Source organism: Giraffa tippelskirchi, chromosome 3, assembly GCF_054371585.1.
Source record: "Giraffa tippelskirchi isolate mGirTip1 chromosome 3, T2T-mGirTip1v1.2.pri, whole genome shotgun sequence".
NCBI lineage: Eukaryota > Metazoa > Chordata > Mammalia > Artiodactyla > Giraffidae > Giraffa > Giraffa tippelskirchi.
The window spans coordinates 85,876,703-85,893,881 of record NC_137277.1 but is presented as its reverse complement, the minus strand read 5'-3'; the positions used below and the strand labels follow the sequence as shown (position 1 = coordinate 85,893,881).

Genomic DNA, 17,179 nt, shown 5'->3' with positions numbered 1-17,179 from the left:
CTGCTGTAACAAATTTCCACAAGCTTAAAAAACCAGAAATGAATAACCTTATGGTGCTGTAGTTTAGAAGTCTGAAATTAGTCTCTGGGCTAAAATCAGGCCCAGGCCTTCTGAAGCCTCCAGAGGAGGCTCATGATTATATGTTGTTTTGCCTTTTCCACGTTCCAGAGGCTGCCCTCGTTCCATGGCCCTTGGCCACCTCCGCCATCAGAGCCAGCAAAATCAGGCTGAGTCTACTCCCACTGTTATCTCTCTGGTTCTAACTCTTCTGCCTCCCTTGTCCATCTTTTAAGGACCTTACAATTACATTGGACCTACCTAGAAACATCAGGATAATCTTCTTATTTTAATCCTTAACTTAATCACATCCACAGAGTCCCTTTTGCCATGTAATCTAATATATTTATAGGTTCTGAGGATGAGGATATGAACATCTTTGAGGGCTATTATTCTGCCAACAACAATCTCGTACGTAAATCTGCTGTCTTCTCTTACCTTTTGGAAGTAGCATAAACAGCATTGTATTGATGGTTCTACCAGTCTTTGATGGAATATGTCTTTCTCCTCTGTTTAGAAACGCCATTACCAGATATTTCAGAAAAACAGAGCAAAGAAGATTAAGTAGGACTAGGGGACTCAGCTGTGTAGCTGTATAGCAAGTCATTTCCCTGGAATTTCAATTCAGCACCTTCATCTGAAGAATGTGGATAATTATAAGCGCTTTCTCTAAATCCTAGAGCTGTTCTGACAGTCACAGAATCCTGAAAACTTTGTATACCACTTTGCAAATGGAAGAGATGGTGGCCTAGCTGCCCCAGTGGGTTCAAGGAATGTGAGTGTGTTAAACCAGCAAGAAGCATCATTTAAAAATTAAAACTTTTTAAAAATACAGATTGCAGGAAAAGAATCTTAACTACATAAGAGAGGATGAAATCATTCATTTCCATTCTTAAACAATCCTTTCTCCCTGTCCTCTGAGATAGATCATTTTAATCTCTTTTCATGTTTATCTTGTTTTGCTTTTTCTTCTGCCCTGATGTTTGTTATGCTTTGCGTAGATATTGATTCCCTTCTCATTAAGCCTACAAACATCTAATCATTCCTGTTTGGTTTTTTCATTTTTAATAATTTATATTTAAATTTTGGCAAATACAGTGGTCTAACCTTGCCCTTTGAATGCCTGTGCATTCAAGTTCTTTAGGCAGATTTTATCTCTTGTTTTTTAATTCTATTTTGAGTTTTATAAAAATAGATGTTTCTTATTATCCCCAACCCATAATTTTCTTTAGTGAACTTTTGTTTAATTTTCTTTTGCTTTAACATTTTATTTTTCAGACACCTCTCATTGAACCTCACGTTCCTCTTCGTCCTGCTAACACCATTACCAAGGTAATGGGATGTAGGTGGGTTGATGAGCCATCAGAGCTAGTTTATTAAGTAACTATGAGAAGTGGTCCATATGTCAGAGCAGCACATCAGGAAACTGCAAATACACTTTCTAGAAACAATACATATCAGTGTGTCTCAGTTCTCAGTATAAAACAGTGACATGTCACACAAGTGAACAATGCATATGTATGAATGAATTGTATTTTTCAAGCACAGAGTCAGACTGAAAAGTGATTTAAAGATTTATCTGGTTTGTTTTCCGTCTATAATCTCTCCTTTTTTTCCCCCCTCCTCTTACTTGATGAAAATTCAGGTTCCTTCAGAGAAGATCCTCAGGGCTGGAAAAATTTTACGAAACGCCATTCTCTCTCGAGCACCTCACATGATAAGAGATAGAAAATACCACCTAAAGACATACAGGTATGTGTGATATAAATAGTAAAATTACAACAAAGTTGCATTTCCCTGTTTTCCATCTACAGGCAACATGTTTTATAATCCTCCTGGTGCTAGAATTTCTGAGCTTGCCTTGGATCCTCACTTAACTCTAATTAGCCTTAATATTCCCAGGAATTACTCCTAAACTAATTTGCTTAGACGTTGGTTTAAGTGTGATGAACAAAGAAAAGAAAATCTTTATTTCTGTTTGCCAGTATATTTTAGGAAAACTACTAGATTTAGATGAGATTCAACTAACATTTACTGAATATTCATTTATACTTGAAGCCCTGAACAAGAAAGACCACTCTCCATATATTATCTCATTTCATCCTCATCACAACCTGTAAGGTAGATACAGGGCAATTTTTCAGATGATAAATCTGAGACTGGGAGAGATTAAATAGTTTTCCTTGATCAATTCACAAATCTAGTGAGTGGCAGAGCCAGGATTTAAACCAAGGTTGATTGACTTCTAAGTTTCTTTCATTCATTCTACACATTTGTTAAGTACCTACTGGGCATCAAGCATTATTGTGTTTCAAACCCTAAGGATATAGGAGGGAAAAAAATATAAAATGCCCTTTACGTAATTTACTTTCTAATGTAGGATTTCGTTGTAGTATGAATATAGTAAGATATTCAACTCTTTCACACCTCTAATTGTACAGAATAAAGACTCATTATGGCTGCCACTGGAGTTAAGAAATGATAAAGACTGGGGCCATGTGATTTAGTTGACCTTCTGAGATGATTGAACCATAGTGGGTCCGTGAAGGATTCATGTCTCATCTTTTAACTTTTGATTTTATCAATTCAAAAAGGATTCAGGAACTAGAATGGCCTGTTTATGGCACATAAGCCTTCACTCGCTCTCCCTGCACCTATGATTCAGAATCACAGTCCTCTTTCAGCAGTCATCGGGCCCTCTTTCTCATTTAGCTTAGACATGATCTCAGAACCCATTAGGCTTAGCATGAGTCAAAACCTGTTTGATTCACATGAACCAAATTCATAAGACAGCGAAAAGCTAGAATACAAATTTTAAAGTTACCACAAAGGATATATATATCTTTCTAGCGATTGTCAATCATGACAGAACCTATAAAATTATTCCTGACTCACCCTACAGTGAATGTTTGAGTATATTGTCTCAAAATCCAGTCTCTTCCCAAGGAAAGCTGGAAATGCATGGCAAATTCTTCCTCTTAGGATCACTTTTTCTGCTTTCCATGCAAACTAACACTCTTCTTGCATTTGTCATGAATATGTTTATAAGACCAAAACGATTTGTTACATTTATTTTTTTTAAATTTGCTGGCCACGCTTGCAGGGCATGTAGCATCTTAGTTCCCCAACCAGGGAGTGAACCCACGCCCACTGCATTGGAAGCACTGAGTCTTCCCCACTGGACCACTACGGAAAGCCCTATTTGCTACATTTAGAATGGCCTCTTCTTAATAGAATTCTGGAATTCTGTTTGATGGGATTTGAGAAACACTTTAATCAGTAGCATGTTCCTCTTAGGACATGTTCCGTCTCTAAGGACAGATTGCTCCTCTTGCCCTTAAAATATGGATATTTACCAGCTACCATTTTGGATGATTACATTTGGAAGCCTTTTCCTTCAACTCTGGAAGTTCATCCTTTTTTTTTTTTTTTTTTTGAAGTCTGTAGTTCCTACACACTGCTATAATTTTGAGGGGAGTAAAGGTTAAAATGCCTGTCTGTGGCTTCAGGGAGAGAGCTCAACCTCTTTAACTAATCAAGTGACTCTCAAAGTCTCATACAGCTGAAGGACCTTTTAGTTTTTAATTTCTTTTCCTTAATTTAAAATGTTATTATGCTTCCCCAAGTGTTGACTTGCGCTAGGGAAATTCCATTAGAGATGTCATCTTTGGTGACAAATATTGGAAACTAGAAGTCAGAAGCCATAATCTCTTTCTTGCTCCATAGTAGTAAGATTTTAAACCCCTGAAACATAGGTGTTAAGTCTATTCCACACCCTATGACACAAATTAATGATCTGTTGATAATGACCCATGAGGCATGATTTCTTTTTCCTGCAGGACATTTTGAGTGCCTGGTCCCAGATCTTGGGTCCAGTTTTATCCCCTCCCCCACTCCTGCTTCTCCCCACTTCTATCATTACAGCAGCATTAGGGGTCAAAGTCTCCCCAGATGCAGTGTCTTCTCCAGTGATCACCACACCAGAGGTCAGCTGTGAATCTTAAAATAACTAAATGTCATTAATAGAGAGGAAGCCATGATTCCATTAGCTACAAGTGGCACAACTGTGTGTCTGTTCTGTGTTCTATTAGGATCCTTATACCCTGTCCCAGGGCCCCAAAGCCCTGGGATCATCTCAATTCCATGTGCTCTTTTTAGTCAAAGTAATCATTGACTTAAAAGCCACATTAAATTGAGTTTTTATACTTTTACATGACTTTTCCCATTAATAAATTCTCAAATTAGAAGAGGAACACAACAGATCATACATTTGGTTCAGGATGAAGAGTAACTAGGTGCCTCTTTGCCCATTGAGGCTCTAATGTGTAATAGTCTGTAATCAGAGCAGTCCTGGAAATCTAATAGCCTTCTCAGGACATCTTCCTTGTGTGGTGGGGCAGATCCAAATCAGAACATCCCAGGACCTCTGATAGATTTCAGAGTTCCTAGAATCTTAGAAACAGACATGGCCTTCGAGGCCATCTTTTCCTCCTCTTTTCTTTTATAGATGAAAAAAATTAAGAACCAGAAATTTGAAATGATATAGACAGAGCCATGCAGCTAATACATAGCAGACCTGGTGCTGGATCTCATGACTCCTTCCAGGCTATGCTCTTCCTGGAATGGACCAGCACCAGGAATCCTCTCCAGTTCAGCTAGAGAGGAACTCCCTGGGCTGGAACCAGCCTCAGTGCCTCAAAGATGGTGGCATCCTCAGCACAGGAGGTGAGGCCACCAGTGACCTAGACCCAGCTGTAGGCAGCCAGCTGCTTGTAACTCCCTGCTTGTTCCTCTGTCCCTTAGGGTTCCTCCCTCAGACTACATCATCCCATTTCCTCCACTGAGTAGTCATTCCACAAACACTTCTCTCCCCACAGAAGCTCTCCTAACATGTGTGTATGTGTGTGATTCTGTATTTCCTAACTAATGCACATATTAACAGTTTACCCATCCTGACCACCTTACCCCCAAGGGGCATCATAGTGATAAGTATGTGCCTGTACAGAAAGCATTTGGAGCTCTTCAGATGACGGGCTCTGTCGAAGTGCTGATGTTTATTACATCGAACTTTTTTTTCAAAGAGATTTGCATCACTAATTACTTGTTTCTCCCAACACCCCTCTGAGGAAGCTCAGTAGTATTACTTGAAAATAGAAAGTGGTATATAATTTTGCACTTATCCAGAGCCTGTCACAGAGCACCTCCTAGGGCTTCACAAACCTTAACTCATTCCTCACAAAGCTCAGGGGAAAGAAGTCAGAATTATGCTTTGCCTTCATTTGACTTCCCTGGTAGCTCAGATGGTAAAGAATCTGCCTGCAATGCAGGAGACCCAAGTTCGATCCCTGGGTTGGGACTATCCCCTGGAGGAGGGAATGACTACCCACTCCAGTATTCTTCCTTGGAGAATTCCATCGGCAGAGGAGCCTGGCAAGGTATAGCTCATAGGGTCGAAAAAAGTTAGACACGACAGAGAGACTAACACTTCATTTGACCCTGAAATTTTCTGGGACCAGCTTAAGAGTTTCTGGCCCTGAGATTCACTTGCTGGATCATGCTTCTTGCCTAGTAGCCCTTCTCTCTCCCCTGGGGCTGCACCTTATGATGCTCTTTTGATGTTTAGCCAGCCTTGCCTAGAAGGTTGCCTGTGAGTTGAGTGGTCTTGTTGGTTTGTACAATAGTTTGAGAACCTGTGGCCATATCACGTGGTGCTTTGTTTGCCAAAGGGTAGAAGGGCACCTAGCCCTTCAGGAGGGGCTCCTCTCCCATCCTTCACCTGCCAGTGGGTGACCTCCCCTCTTTGTGTCCCGCCACTCTTCAGACAATGCTGTGTGGGGACCGAGCTGGTGGACTGGATGCTGCAGCAGACTCCATGTGTTCACTCCCGAACGCAAGCTGTGGGCATGTGGCAAGTCCTGGTAGAAGACAGCGTTCTCAACCATGGTAAGGTGACACGTGGTCCCTGGAAAACCCTCAAGAAATGCTAAGCGTGTTTCCCTGGGTTGGTTGTGGCTGAACTCCCACATGAGCCAGAAAGAATTATGATCTCTTTAGGGACCCGCAGAGCTGGCGTCTTCATTTAGCAATACAAATGCTTCGAATGGATGCCATTGATTGCAGTGTTCCACCATTGTACCTTCCTAACTTGGGAGAACGTATGAAGGGAAAATGAAATTGCAACCCGAGTGCATCAGTTCCAATTATGTTTATTAGTTTGCATTCACGGTTCATTGATAGCATGATTATACTCTGAGCATCGCACAGCAATCCTGATGCAGCGGCCAAATGAGAGCAATGAAGTGTGTGGCCGGGCTGATGACATGAAAGAGAGTAATGAATTCAGAACCTGCGTTTTCTGGGAGAGCCAATTTGTGTACCCACACAATGACCATATGTAAAATCATGTGTGCTCTGTGGTTGTAGCCCCTGATATCTAAGCAGAGTAACTATTCAGGACAGGAGTGGGACTGTGGTTTAACTCCTCATGCCATTTGTTTAAAGATCACTTTTCCAAACAGACAAACTACTAAAATCTTTCCTTTAATACCTGGGAATGTAATGATAGTCTTGCCAGTGTTTCACCGACTTTACTGTGTATACAGATCACCTGGAACTCTTGTTAAAATGCAGACTCTGATTCAGAGAGTCTGCATTTCCAACAAGCTCCCAGATTATGCTGATTCATATTTTTGAGCAGCAAGGATCTACCACTCCTTATCTTTGCATGATGTTGATGCTCCCTCCTGAAAAGGGTCTTAAAACTTTAAGACACATAGATGACAGATTATAAACCAGGTCCATGACTTTGTCTTTCAGAGATCTAAATCTTCTGGTTTAAAGAGAGTATGATTTAAAAAAAAAAAAAAACAACCTCTTTAATACTTGAACTAGAAGGAAATTATTGTTAGATACTAGGGGTACATGACCTAGATGGTTGGTCTTGTCAGCTTTGTTCAGACAATTTTATTTTCATTTTTAAAGTGCAGACAGACATGGTTATAAACAGTACATATAAAAAGAAAAAAAATCAATTCTGATGCTGATAAAGTCAGGTCTTTTTAAGTCTGTACTTTGAAAAAACCACTATAGAGCACGATCTGGCAGTTGGTCATTTTCCTCTTTGGGATGTATAACCCACAAGCTAGAAAATGTCATCAAGGCAATTTCACTGGTCAGAGGGCTCATCTCAGGGAAGTTGGCAGGTTCTCATAGGAGAGTCCTAGGGCAGCTCAGGAGATGGGCGGGTCAGAGAGAGCTGTGAGGTGCATGACTGCAGCCCGGAGGTCCTGTCTTCCAGTTGCACCGCCCTGGGCGAGGCCACGGGAAAAGGGTGAGGAGTCCTACCGCCTTGCTGCCACTTGGCTGTCTTGCCCAACACCATCCACTCGTTTCTGGTAAACGGGCTGTGAGGCAGAGGTGCCCACAGCTGACGCTTGCCCCCATGTTTCCCATAGTGGATCAGGAGCATCACTTCCAAGACAAATATTTATTTTATCGATTTCTGGATGATGAGCACGAGGACGCCCCTTTGCCTACAGAGGAGGAAAAAAAAGAGTGTGATGAAGAGCTGCAGGACACCATGCTGCTGCTGTCACAGATGGGCCCAGACGCCCACATGAGGATGGTCCTTCGCAAACCGTGAGTGAGAGCCCTTAGCTGGTCATTGGGGCTGCCCTGTACAAGGCTTACACCTGCGCGGAGGGAAATGAGGCTGACTTCAAAAGTCCTAGCCTGACCTCACCCAGGGCCAAAGGAGAGACTACAAAGGGGCGATGCAGCAGTGTTTGCCTCTTGTTATTTTCTTCTGTGTTTGAGCCAGATAGTTCCATTTCCCTTATTGCATGAGTTAAAACCCTAGAGACTTTTAGCAATTGGCTCAGGATGTCAAAACGGAGTCCACGTATTAAACAACCTTTGGTCCATGACAAACAGAAACTGCTCTGCTTCTGTGCCAGACTGTGGCAGCCTCCTTCTTTCTAATGCAGTAGGACAGAGGATGTCAGGACTATAGACTTCATGCCAGTTCTATGCCACATTCATTCATTCAGCACACTCTTTTGCCCCATACGGAGCCTTCTCTACTTAGCTTGAAGACACATTCTTTTTTAAAAAATTGAAGTACAGTTGATTTACAATATTGTGTTAGTTTCCGGCACACAACAAAGTGATTCAGTTCTATATATTTTTTCAGATTATTTTCATTATAGGTAATTGCAAGATATTGGCTGTAGTTCCCTGTGTTATATAGTTAATTCTTGTTGTTTAACCTATTTTATGAATAGCAGTTTCCATCTATTAAAACCAAACTCCTAATTTATCTGCCCCCTCCCTTTCCCCTTTGGTAATCATAAATTTGCTTTCTATGTCTGTGAGTCTTTCTGTTTTATATATAGATTCATTTGTATTACTTGTTAGATTCAACATATAAGTGACACCATATAACCTTTGTCTTTGCCTGCCTTCACTTAGTATGAAAATCTCTAGGTCCATCTATGTTGCTGCAAATGGCATCATTTCATTCTTTTTATGGCTGAGTAATAGTCCATTGTATCAATATATATATATGTACCACCTCTTTATCCATTTATCTGTTGATGGGCATTTAGGTTGCCTCCATGTCTTGGCTATTGTAAATGGTGCTGCAATGAACACAGGGGTGTATGTATCTTTTAGAATCAGGGTTTTCATCTTAAAGACACAAGACGACACCACTGTTCTGTTAACTCTTCAGGGCCTCCATTCGTCCAGTGAGGTGCTCCCTCCCATCCAGCTCAGTGGAAACCTACCTGACCACCAGGAGCAACCTGCTCGCTAAAGTTGAGGACCCTCAAGTGTTTAATCAGATCAATCCAGAAAGACTCCATTGAGCCCTTCCTCTGTTTCAGTCAGTCAGTCGGTTCAGTTGCTCAGTCATGTCTGACTCTTTGTGACCCTATGGGCTGTAGCACACCAGGCTTCACTGTCCATCACCACCTCCTGGAGCTTGCTCAAACTTGGGTCCATTGAATCAGTGATGCCATCCAACCGTCTCATCCTCTGTCATTCCCTTCTCCTCCTGCCTTCAATCTTTCCCAGCATCAAGGTCTTTTTCAATGAGTCAGTTCTTCGCATCAGGTGGCCAAAGTATTAGAGCTTCAGCATCAGTCCTTCCAATGAATATTCAGGGTTGACTTCCTTTAGAATGGACTGCTTGGATCTCCTTGCTGTCCAAGGGACTCTCAAGAGTCTTCTCCAACACTGCAGTTCAAAAGCATCAGTTCTTCGGGGCTCAGCTCTTTGGGCACTCCACTATCCCTGTGGGGCATACGAAGAAGCATGTGCCTCAGTTCTAGTCTCAGGGAAACCTTCTCACTAAAGGGTGACTTGGCACATGGTCCTGCAACCACTGTACACAGGGCTTATGTTTTTCTGCTGGAAATGAAATCCCACTCCACCCGGCAACTGGTGCCAGCCAGCTGGTGACTCTGAGTCACCAGCTTGGCCAACCTCCATTCATCAGTGGGTCTCGACAGAAGCATTGCACTTTAACACCTCTTCTGTGTCCCTCAGACCAGCTTCCTGGTGTGGGCCCCACCTCCCAGCAGCCTCTCACTGCACCCTCCTTCCCTTTCCCCAGGATTCTTCCCTTTCCCTTGCCCTCACTCTGAGCTGCAAGGAGGCTCTTCAGCATAGCTCATTTTTCGTCACAACTTTCTCTTAATCGCCCACCATGTGTTTCAGAGGCCTTCCCTCTACCCAATTAGCATCATCATCCTTAACTCCATAACCATGGTTCTCAGTTCCTTTGGCTTCAAAACCCTTTCTTCAAACAAAAATTTTGCTGGAAAATCCAAAATTACCAAACAGAAAAGCCAGAGCTTCACTGATCTCACCATGACTTGTACTCAAGAAACCTGCCCAGCAATTTGTTCTCTGAGCCCTGAAGGACCATGAGGTGGGGCAGTGGGGGCGGGGGGTGGAGAGACGGGAGAATCCCCTGGATTTGGGGAACTCAGATGACGGCCCTCACTCTAAACTGTGCTCTTGCCTCTTAGACTGCTTCTCTTCCCTCTTCCCTATGGTCCCGTGTCTCACTGTCCCTTGTTTACCTCCTCTTCATGTCCTGGCTCTATCCCTTCTTGCTGCCACCTTCATTGAAGCCCATATCACACAGTGGTTCTGAAACAGATGCAAGCCACCCCTGAGGGTCAGGCATCAGAAATTGTGGGAGGGGGTTTTGGTTGCCACACTGCTGGCATTTGCTGGGCAGTGGCAGGACCTAGGGATGTTGAACACACTCCACTACTTAGAACCCTACAAAATAAGAAACTGCCCTGAACAGAAAGCCTCTATTGAGAAACATTATTGTAAACTGTGTTTCTTAAAGGCGAAGGCATAGCTCAGTTTACTTCATTCATTTGGTCATTTAACCAATATTTACTGAACATCTATTTTGTCCTAGATACTATGTTAGTTGCAAAGGCTGCAGCATTTAACTAGAGGGTCGCACCCCCAGCCTGAAGCTTTCTGTCTAGGGCAGGAGCAAGACCATTAACAACTAGTTATGCAAATAATCATTTAATAACAGCTGCATTGCATGCTACAAAGGAAAATGTAGTGTATATCGATAGAACATAATCTGAAGAGGGAAATTGAACTTGATGTGGAAGTTAGAAAAGGGCATATCCCAAGCTCTGTGCCTTACACCAAGCAGACTATCAGCAAACCTTTGCTGAGTGATTGAATGAACAAATGAATATAAAGCCCCAGCTCTGATGTTCCCTCAGCTCTCAGTTGCTTCAAGGGAGACAGAAATGCCATTCAATCCACATATATTTTTGAGCATCTGCCAAAGAGGTTTTTTGAAAGTAGTAAAATGGTTCCTGCCTTTGGAGAGTTTGTAATCCAGTGGAATGTGCATGCTAATAGCATGTTAAGTCACTTCAGTCATGTCTGACTCTGCAACCCCATGGACTGTAGGCCCCCAGGATCCTCTGTCCATGGGATTCTCCAGACAAGAATACTGGAGTAGGTTGCATACACTTCTCCAAGGGATCTTCCTGACCCAGAACCCGTATTTCTTCTGTCTCTAGTATTGGCAGGCCGGGGGCGATGTGGGGGGGGGGGGTCTTTACCACTAGCGCCACCTGGTGGGGATTAGGCACTCCCAAATTAGATTTGGATGCCACAAACATATTGAGCACTGGCTGTGTGGAAGGAAGACAGCATGCTAGGGATATTCGTGCTAATTGTTTGATTCACCCTTGCAAGAGCCTGAGAGCTGATGTCATGAGTCTCCCTTAGAAAGAGTAGCCTGTATTTCTTTTCCTTCCATACAGCACTAACTCAGAGATCCTTCAGAGAAAGTTACATTACAAAGTTTGGACTTTTCCAGCCCATCTCTGGCTGTAGAACACAGGTTTCACCAGTATCCCAAGATACATCATCTTGGGTGCCCTTAGGACTGTCCCATCTTTTCAGACTTTATGAAACTTCAAACATTGGAATTAAATGGCTAGTTCTTCTTGTGACTCAGTACTCTTAGCTTTTGTTTCTATGCGAATGACCGTCCCTAAGAGATGGAAGAGTGAAAAAGAAGGAATCTAATTTTATGAGACAGACTTCCGACTCTACACACACACACACACATACACACACACACACACACACACACACACACACACACACACACACACACCATTTTTTATCAGATAATAACCTTTGGAACTTCTACTGTACTTTAAGTGGAAAGAAAATAAGCTGAGTTCATCAAGAATTACTGGTGTCTCTGCTGTCCTTGCAGAGAGCAGCTGAGCCCTTTGCTTCTGGGAACTTGACGGTATATTCACAGGTCCTGGAAATGGTAACTTTTGACTGCCCAAACTGCCAAGTCATTAGGAAATGTGGAGGCATGAGCTGCATTGGTTCCATATTGACCGGGGCAGGACCCCCAATATTGTAACTCAGCACAGCTGCATTTTATAATAGTCACCACTGCCAGGGAGGTTGCAGAACTCTGATAATTACTGGGAAAGAAATAACACAATATTCTTTGATGAGAAGATTACTTTGAGAATTTGATTGTATAATGAAGATGTTGCTTTGAAAGGTACTTCCTATTGTTCTGTATCTGAGACTCACTAGCAAAAAAAAAAAAAGTGTCACTTGTTTTGACAGGCTACTTAGAAAAATTCTCTGTTTATTACATTAACTGCAGCATTTTAACTGTCAAACTATGAAAGAATGTTCTGTAGTTTAAAAAACAGAATAGAGCTTCAGGGGAAATTTTTTGGCACACTCTTGTTGCTATTGGTATTGAAAAAAAAAACATATATTCTGAATGTGAAATTAGATTTTTGTGCGATGGCAGGCAGAGTGACTCACAATGCCCACCCGGCCTCGCAGGTGCAGGCCTGGGTGGCTTTTGGGGGCAAGTGCTGTACAACAGTGACAGTTTGATGGCGCTGTTGTTGCAGCTTCCAGACAGGGCCAACAAACCTAAAATGAGCTTCTGGAGCTTACTGTTTTGATTTTGCTTTGTTTATAAGTCTAAAAACAAGAGGTCACCCTACAGCGAATAGATACAGTAGAGACCCTTACCAGCAGAATCATACATTCTGGCTACCTTTGAGCAAATACTCGGGAGACAGACTGTGGGCAAAGAGATGTGGAGGAGCAGGGAAACAGATTATAAGCTTGAGGCCAGCTGGACAAACAGAGGCTTCAAGGAGACAAAGAAGGCCCTGGTCATACAAGGCTCCCAACTTCTCTCCCGAGTAAAGTGAGACCTAGCGCTCCACTGTTTAGAAACTGTCTATCAGAAAACAGCCTAAAGGCAGGAGGGAAATGAAGTAGATGCCATTTCCCGAATCTAATTCTAGGTCTGTCTGAAATTTTGAAATTCCCTAAAAGCCTAGAAGCTTGTCAGTTGGGCCTGAGCAGAAGGGGGAAAAAATGAAATTATATATATGTATATATATTTGAATTTTATATGTATTTTATAAATTATATATAAATTTATGTGTAGTCAGTCACTTTAGTCATGTCCAACTCTTTGCGATCCTAGGGACTGTGGCCTGCCAGGCTTCTCTGTCCACGGAATTCTCCAGGCAAGAATACTGGAGTGGGTTGCCATGCCCTCCTCCACGGGATCCTCCCGACCCGGGAATCAAACCTGTGTCTCTTAAGTCTTCTGCATTGCAGGCAGATTCTTTACCACTGAGCCACTGGGGAAGCCCACATAAATTTATATTTGTTGTTGTTGTCCAGTCTCTCAGTTGTGTCTGACTCTTTGCAACCCCATTGACTGCAGCACACCAGGCTTCCCTGTCCTTCACATCTCCTGGAGCTTGCCCAAACCCATGTTCATTGAGTCAGTGATGCCATACTGTCTTGTCCTCTGTTGTCTCCTTCTCCTACCTTCAATCTTTCCCAGCATTGGGGTCTTTTCTAATGAGTTGGCTCTTCATATCAGGTGACCAAAGTATTGGAGCTTCTACTTCAACATCAGTCCTTCCAGTGAATATTCAGAATTTATTTCCTTTATGATTGACTGGTTTGATCTCCTTGCAGTGCAAGGGACTCTCAAGAGTCTTCTCCAACACCACAGTTCAAAAACATCAGTTCTTTGGCTCTCACCCTTCTTTATGATCCAACTTTCACATCCATACACAACTACTGGAAAAACTGTAGATTTGTCTATACAGACCTTTGTCTGCAGAGTAATGTCTCTGCTTTACAATATGCCATTTAGGTTTGTCATAACTTTTCTTCCAAAAAACATCAATTCTTCAGCATTCAGCCTTCTTTATGATCCAGCTCTCACATCCATACATGACTACTGGGAAAACTGTAGCTTTGTCTATATGGACCTTTGTTGGCAGAGTAATGTATCTGCTTTATAACATGCTGTCTAGGTTTGTCATAGCTTTTCTTTCAAGGAGCAAGCATCTTTTAATTTCATAGCTGCAATCATCAGGAAATATATACAAATATATATATTTATATAAACTATGTATGTATATTTGAATTGCTGGCAGGTTCTGGAGTCTACCAAATGGTCAGAAACTCATAATCTTAAGTTCATTTATTTCATGTGCTTGAGTAATATTTTCTAGCATATACTGAGGGGCATAAGATTGAAAGGAAACAATTTAAGATAATCAAGTGATCTGAGAAAATACCAGAAGGAAGAAAGAGTTGTTTAGACAGCCACCACCTGCTGTTCCACACACGTGCTCCAGAGGGCACGCCGGAGGTTGTATGTTTTCTCTTCATTAGCAGAGCCTGTTTTAATAGTCTTTACCTGTCCAAGCTATTCTTGGAGGGTGTGATATTTGCAATCCTGATAGTTATAGGAAAATTTGTTTCTTCAGTGGAACCCAGATTAGCAAGCCTAAAACCATTAGTGCTTAGGCTTGTGATTCCTGTTGGGATATGCCAAGAGAATGTTCAGAGTCAAAAAAAAGTCCATCCTTAGATGCAAATCAAATGAAAACAGAAGCATGACTAAAAGAACTGATCTTTAGGAAATAAAAAAAATTCACTGTGGAGTCTTTTCCTTCACTGCATGATGAACTTTGCCTTTGTTTTTCCTGAAAAGACGGCTGTGCCCTAAGTGTAAGCTTGTGGAATTTACCGGAAGAAATGAGTGCATTAAGTGGGCTGTTTCTAGAGTTTAGATTTGCCTTTCCCCTATGAAAGCAGTTTACTCCTTGTTCCTCATATTTACATGCCCAAGAATCAACCTTTGGATTGATGCTATTAGGATCCAGATTTGGGAGAGAAAAAGATGGATATAGCTGCCGATTACAGTTTAGGCATCATTATTAGATTGCCTCAAGATTTTTATGACTTTTTACTGTTCAAGTTGATCTGTTCATTGCATAGAAAATTTAGAAAGTACTATAAAGAGTCAAAGTAGAATAAATAACATCTGCCAATCACATCTTCCAGAGATTATTATCATTAACATTTTGGTACCTATCCTTTGATTGTTTTTCAGTTCCTAACTTTTTACACTTAATAATATAGCATGGCATTCTCCCTTAACCATAAATATTTTTTAAAGGTGGGATTTTTAATAGGTGCATAGTAGTCTATCCTTTGAATACTCCTTAGTGCGATCAGTTTGTCATTGTTGGGTGTTTAGGTTGATTCTCAAACCCTTTCTTTTTAACCACAGCAGAAAATAAGAAGTGCCCTTCTTCCCAGAACAAAGAAAGAATTCCTAGCCTAGCAAGGGTGCAGGGGTGAGTGGGGCCAGAAAAAGATCAAGAAAGTTCCAGTAAGGAACCAAAGGAGTGCCCCCAGAGCAGGCATGTGGTAAATGTGGCTGGAGAGTTAGGCCGAGGTCAGGTTGAAGGGGGTCTGCTTCTCTGTAAGTCTCGTATATTATTTTATAGCCATTTGGAGCACTATTGACTAGTTTAAAGGGAGGTGTGGCATGGCCAGTTTTGCAGTGGGTAGGTTTCTCTGCTATCTGTAGAGAATGGATTGGAGGGCCCGAGACTAAAGATAGAATGCCGGATACTGAGTTTTTTGAGAGGAGAATTAATGGTATTTTGAGAATTTAATGGCAGCTTTTGAGATACATGCATTTGACCTAAGAGTCTGCTAAATAAAGTGTAAGCCCTACTAAGCACAAGAGCCCTGGATTCTGGTCTTACCAAGTTACCAGTAGGTCCCCCAACATCTTCAGATTATAAGTCTCTTAAACTATAACATGAGTTTAATACCTGCTTACTCTCATCCCCTGGAGAAGGAAATGGCAACCCACTCCAGTATTCTTGCCTGGAGAATCCCATGGGCAGAGGAGCCTGGGGGGCTACAGTTTGTGGGATTGTAAGAGTCGGACATGACTTAACGCTATCTTTCTTACTCTCTCCCAGTTTCACAAGGGATTGTAAATGGAAAAACAAATACAATAGCATTTAATTACAGCCAACGTTTATTGAGCACATGTGTGCTAGGCACTGTGCTCAACAATTGTCTAGTTCTATTCTTTCAACAGATCTTTGAGGTAGTTAGTAATATTATCCCCATTTTATGAATAAGGAAAATGGAGGCTTATGTTAAATCACTTATTGTTTATCCTTAAAGAGGGGGACTTGGGATTTGGTCCAGGTCTTTCTGACTTGAGCCTGTGTTCTATTCTGCGGTCTACCACCTGTCCCAGGCCAAAAAGGCTTCAAAATGGTCTCTTGGCTTTGTTCTTTGAGCATTGTTGAGGAAACATGTCATGGAAACCTGATTTTAAAATAGTTACTACAGACTAGTCTCAGTTCATTAAATGATGACTATATAGGCCTATGCTGTTCTGTGCTTAGTTGCTCAGTCGTGTACAACTCTTTGTGAACCCCATGGACTGTAATCCAGCAGGCTCCTCTGTCCATGGGTTTCTCCAGGCAAGAATACTGGAGTGGGTTGCCATTTCCTCCTCCAAGGAATCTTCCCAACCCAGGGATCGAACCCAGGTCTCTTGCACTGCAGGCGGATTCTTTACCATCTAAGCCACCAGGGAAGCCCATATAGACCTGAATGAAGTTCAAATATATCATCTACTGTAGGAAAAATTTATATCAACATACAAGTCAGGATCATAGACAAAACGTAATAATTAAATATGATTTGCACTATACCTTTTATATAGTGACCTCATTTACATCCCCTCTTTGAACCTCAGACTACCTGTGTGAACAGAGTAGTGCTAATGTTATTACCCTCAACTTACAGATGGAGAAACTGAGCTTAGTGGATTCTGAGTGTCTTCTTCATCACACAGTAGTATATGTAGCTGAACCAGGGACAGAGCCCAAGTCTGCTTACTCCAAATCCAATTTCATTCTTCTTTTTTTAGCGAATAATAATATTTCATCTCTAACAGATAGCCTCAAGTTCTTCTCTGATGGATTTACTGAGCAAGCAGTGGAATACAAAGAAATATCTTTCTCTCCCTGATTCATTAAGAATTAATTTTTATAAAGGAAAAATAATGCACCCACATAGCATCTCCTCAAAAAATGTTTGCATTTTCTATCTGATATATATGTCTCATACACAAAGGCAGGTAGCTATAACTATCTTATTCCATCCAAATTTTTTTCTCAACTTGCTGCTTAGGTATTTTAAAGGAAAATATTTG

General features: G+C 41.7%; 1 protein-coding gene across 21 annotated transcripts in view; it reads left to right on the top strand.

Annotated features, from left to right (window-relative positions):
• Positions 1-17,179, top strand: part of RAPGEF4 (Rap guanine nucleotide exchange factor 4) — a 318,142-nt gene that overhangs the window by 218,836 nt on the left and 82,127 nt on the right. For all 21 annotated transcript variants that reach the window (XM_081584651.1, XM_081584649.1, XM_081584653.1 and 18 more), the window contains 4 exons: positions 1,336-1,389; positions 1,703-1,809; positions 5,879-6,000; positions 7,512-7,695. In XM_081584651.1, the coding sequence (XP_081440777.1) occupies positions 1,336-1,389; positions 1,703-1,809; positions 5,879-6,000; positions 7,512-7,695 (467 nt within the window). The remainder of the gene's footprint in view (positions 1-1,335; positions 1,390-1,702; positions 1,810-5,878; positions 6,001-7,511; positions 7,696-17,179) is intronic.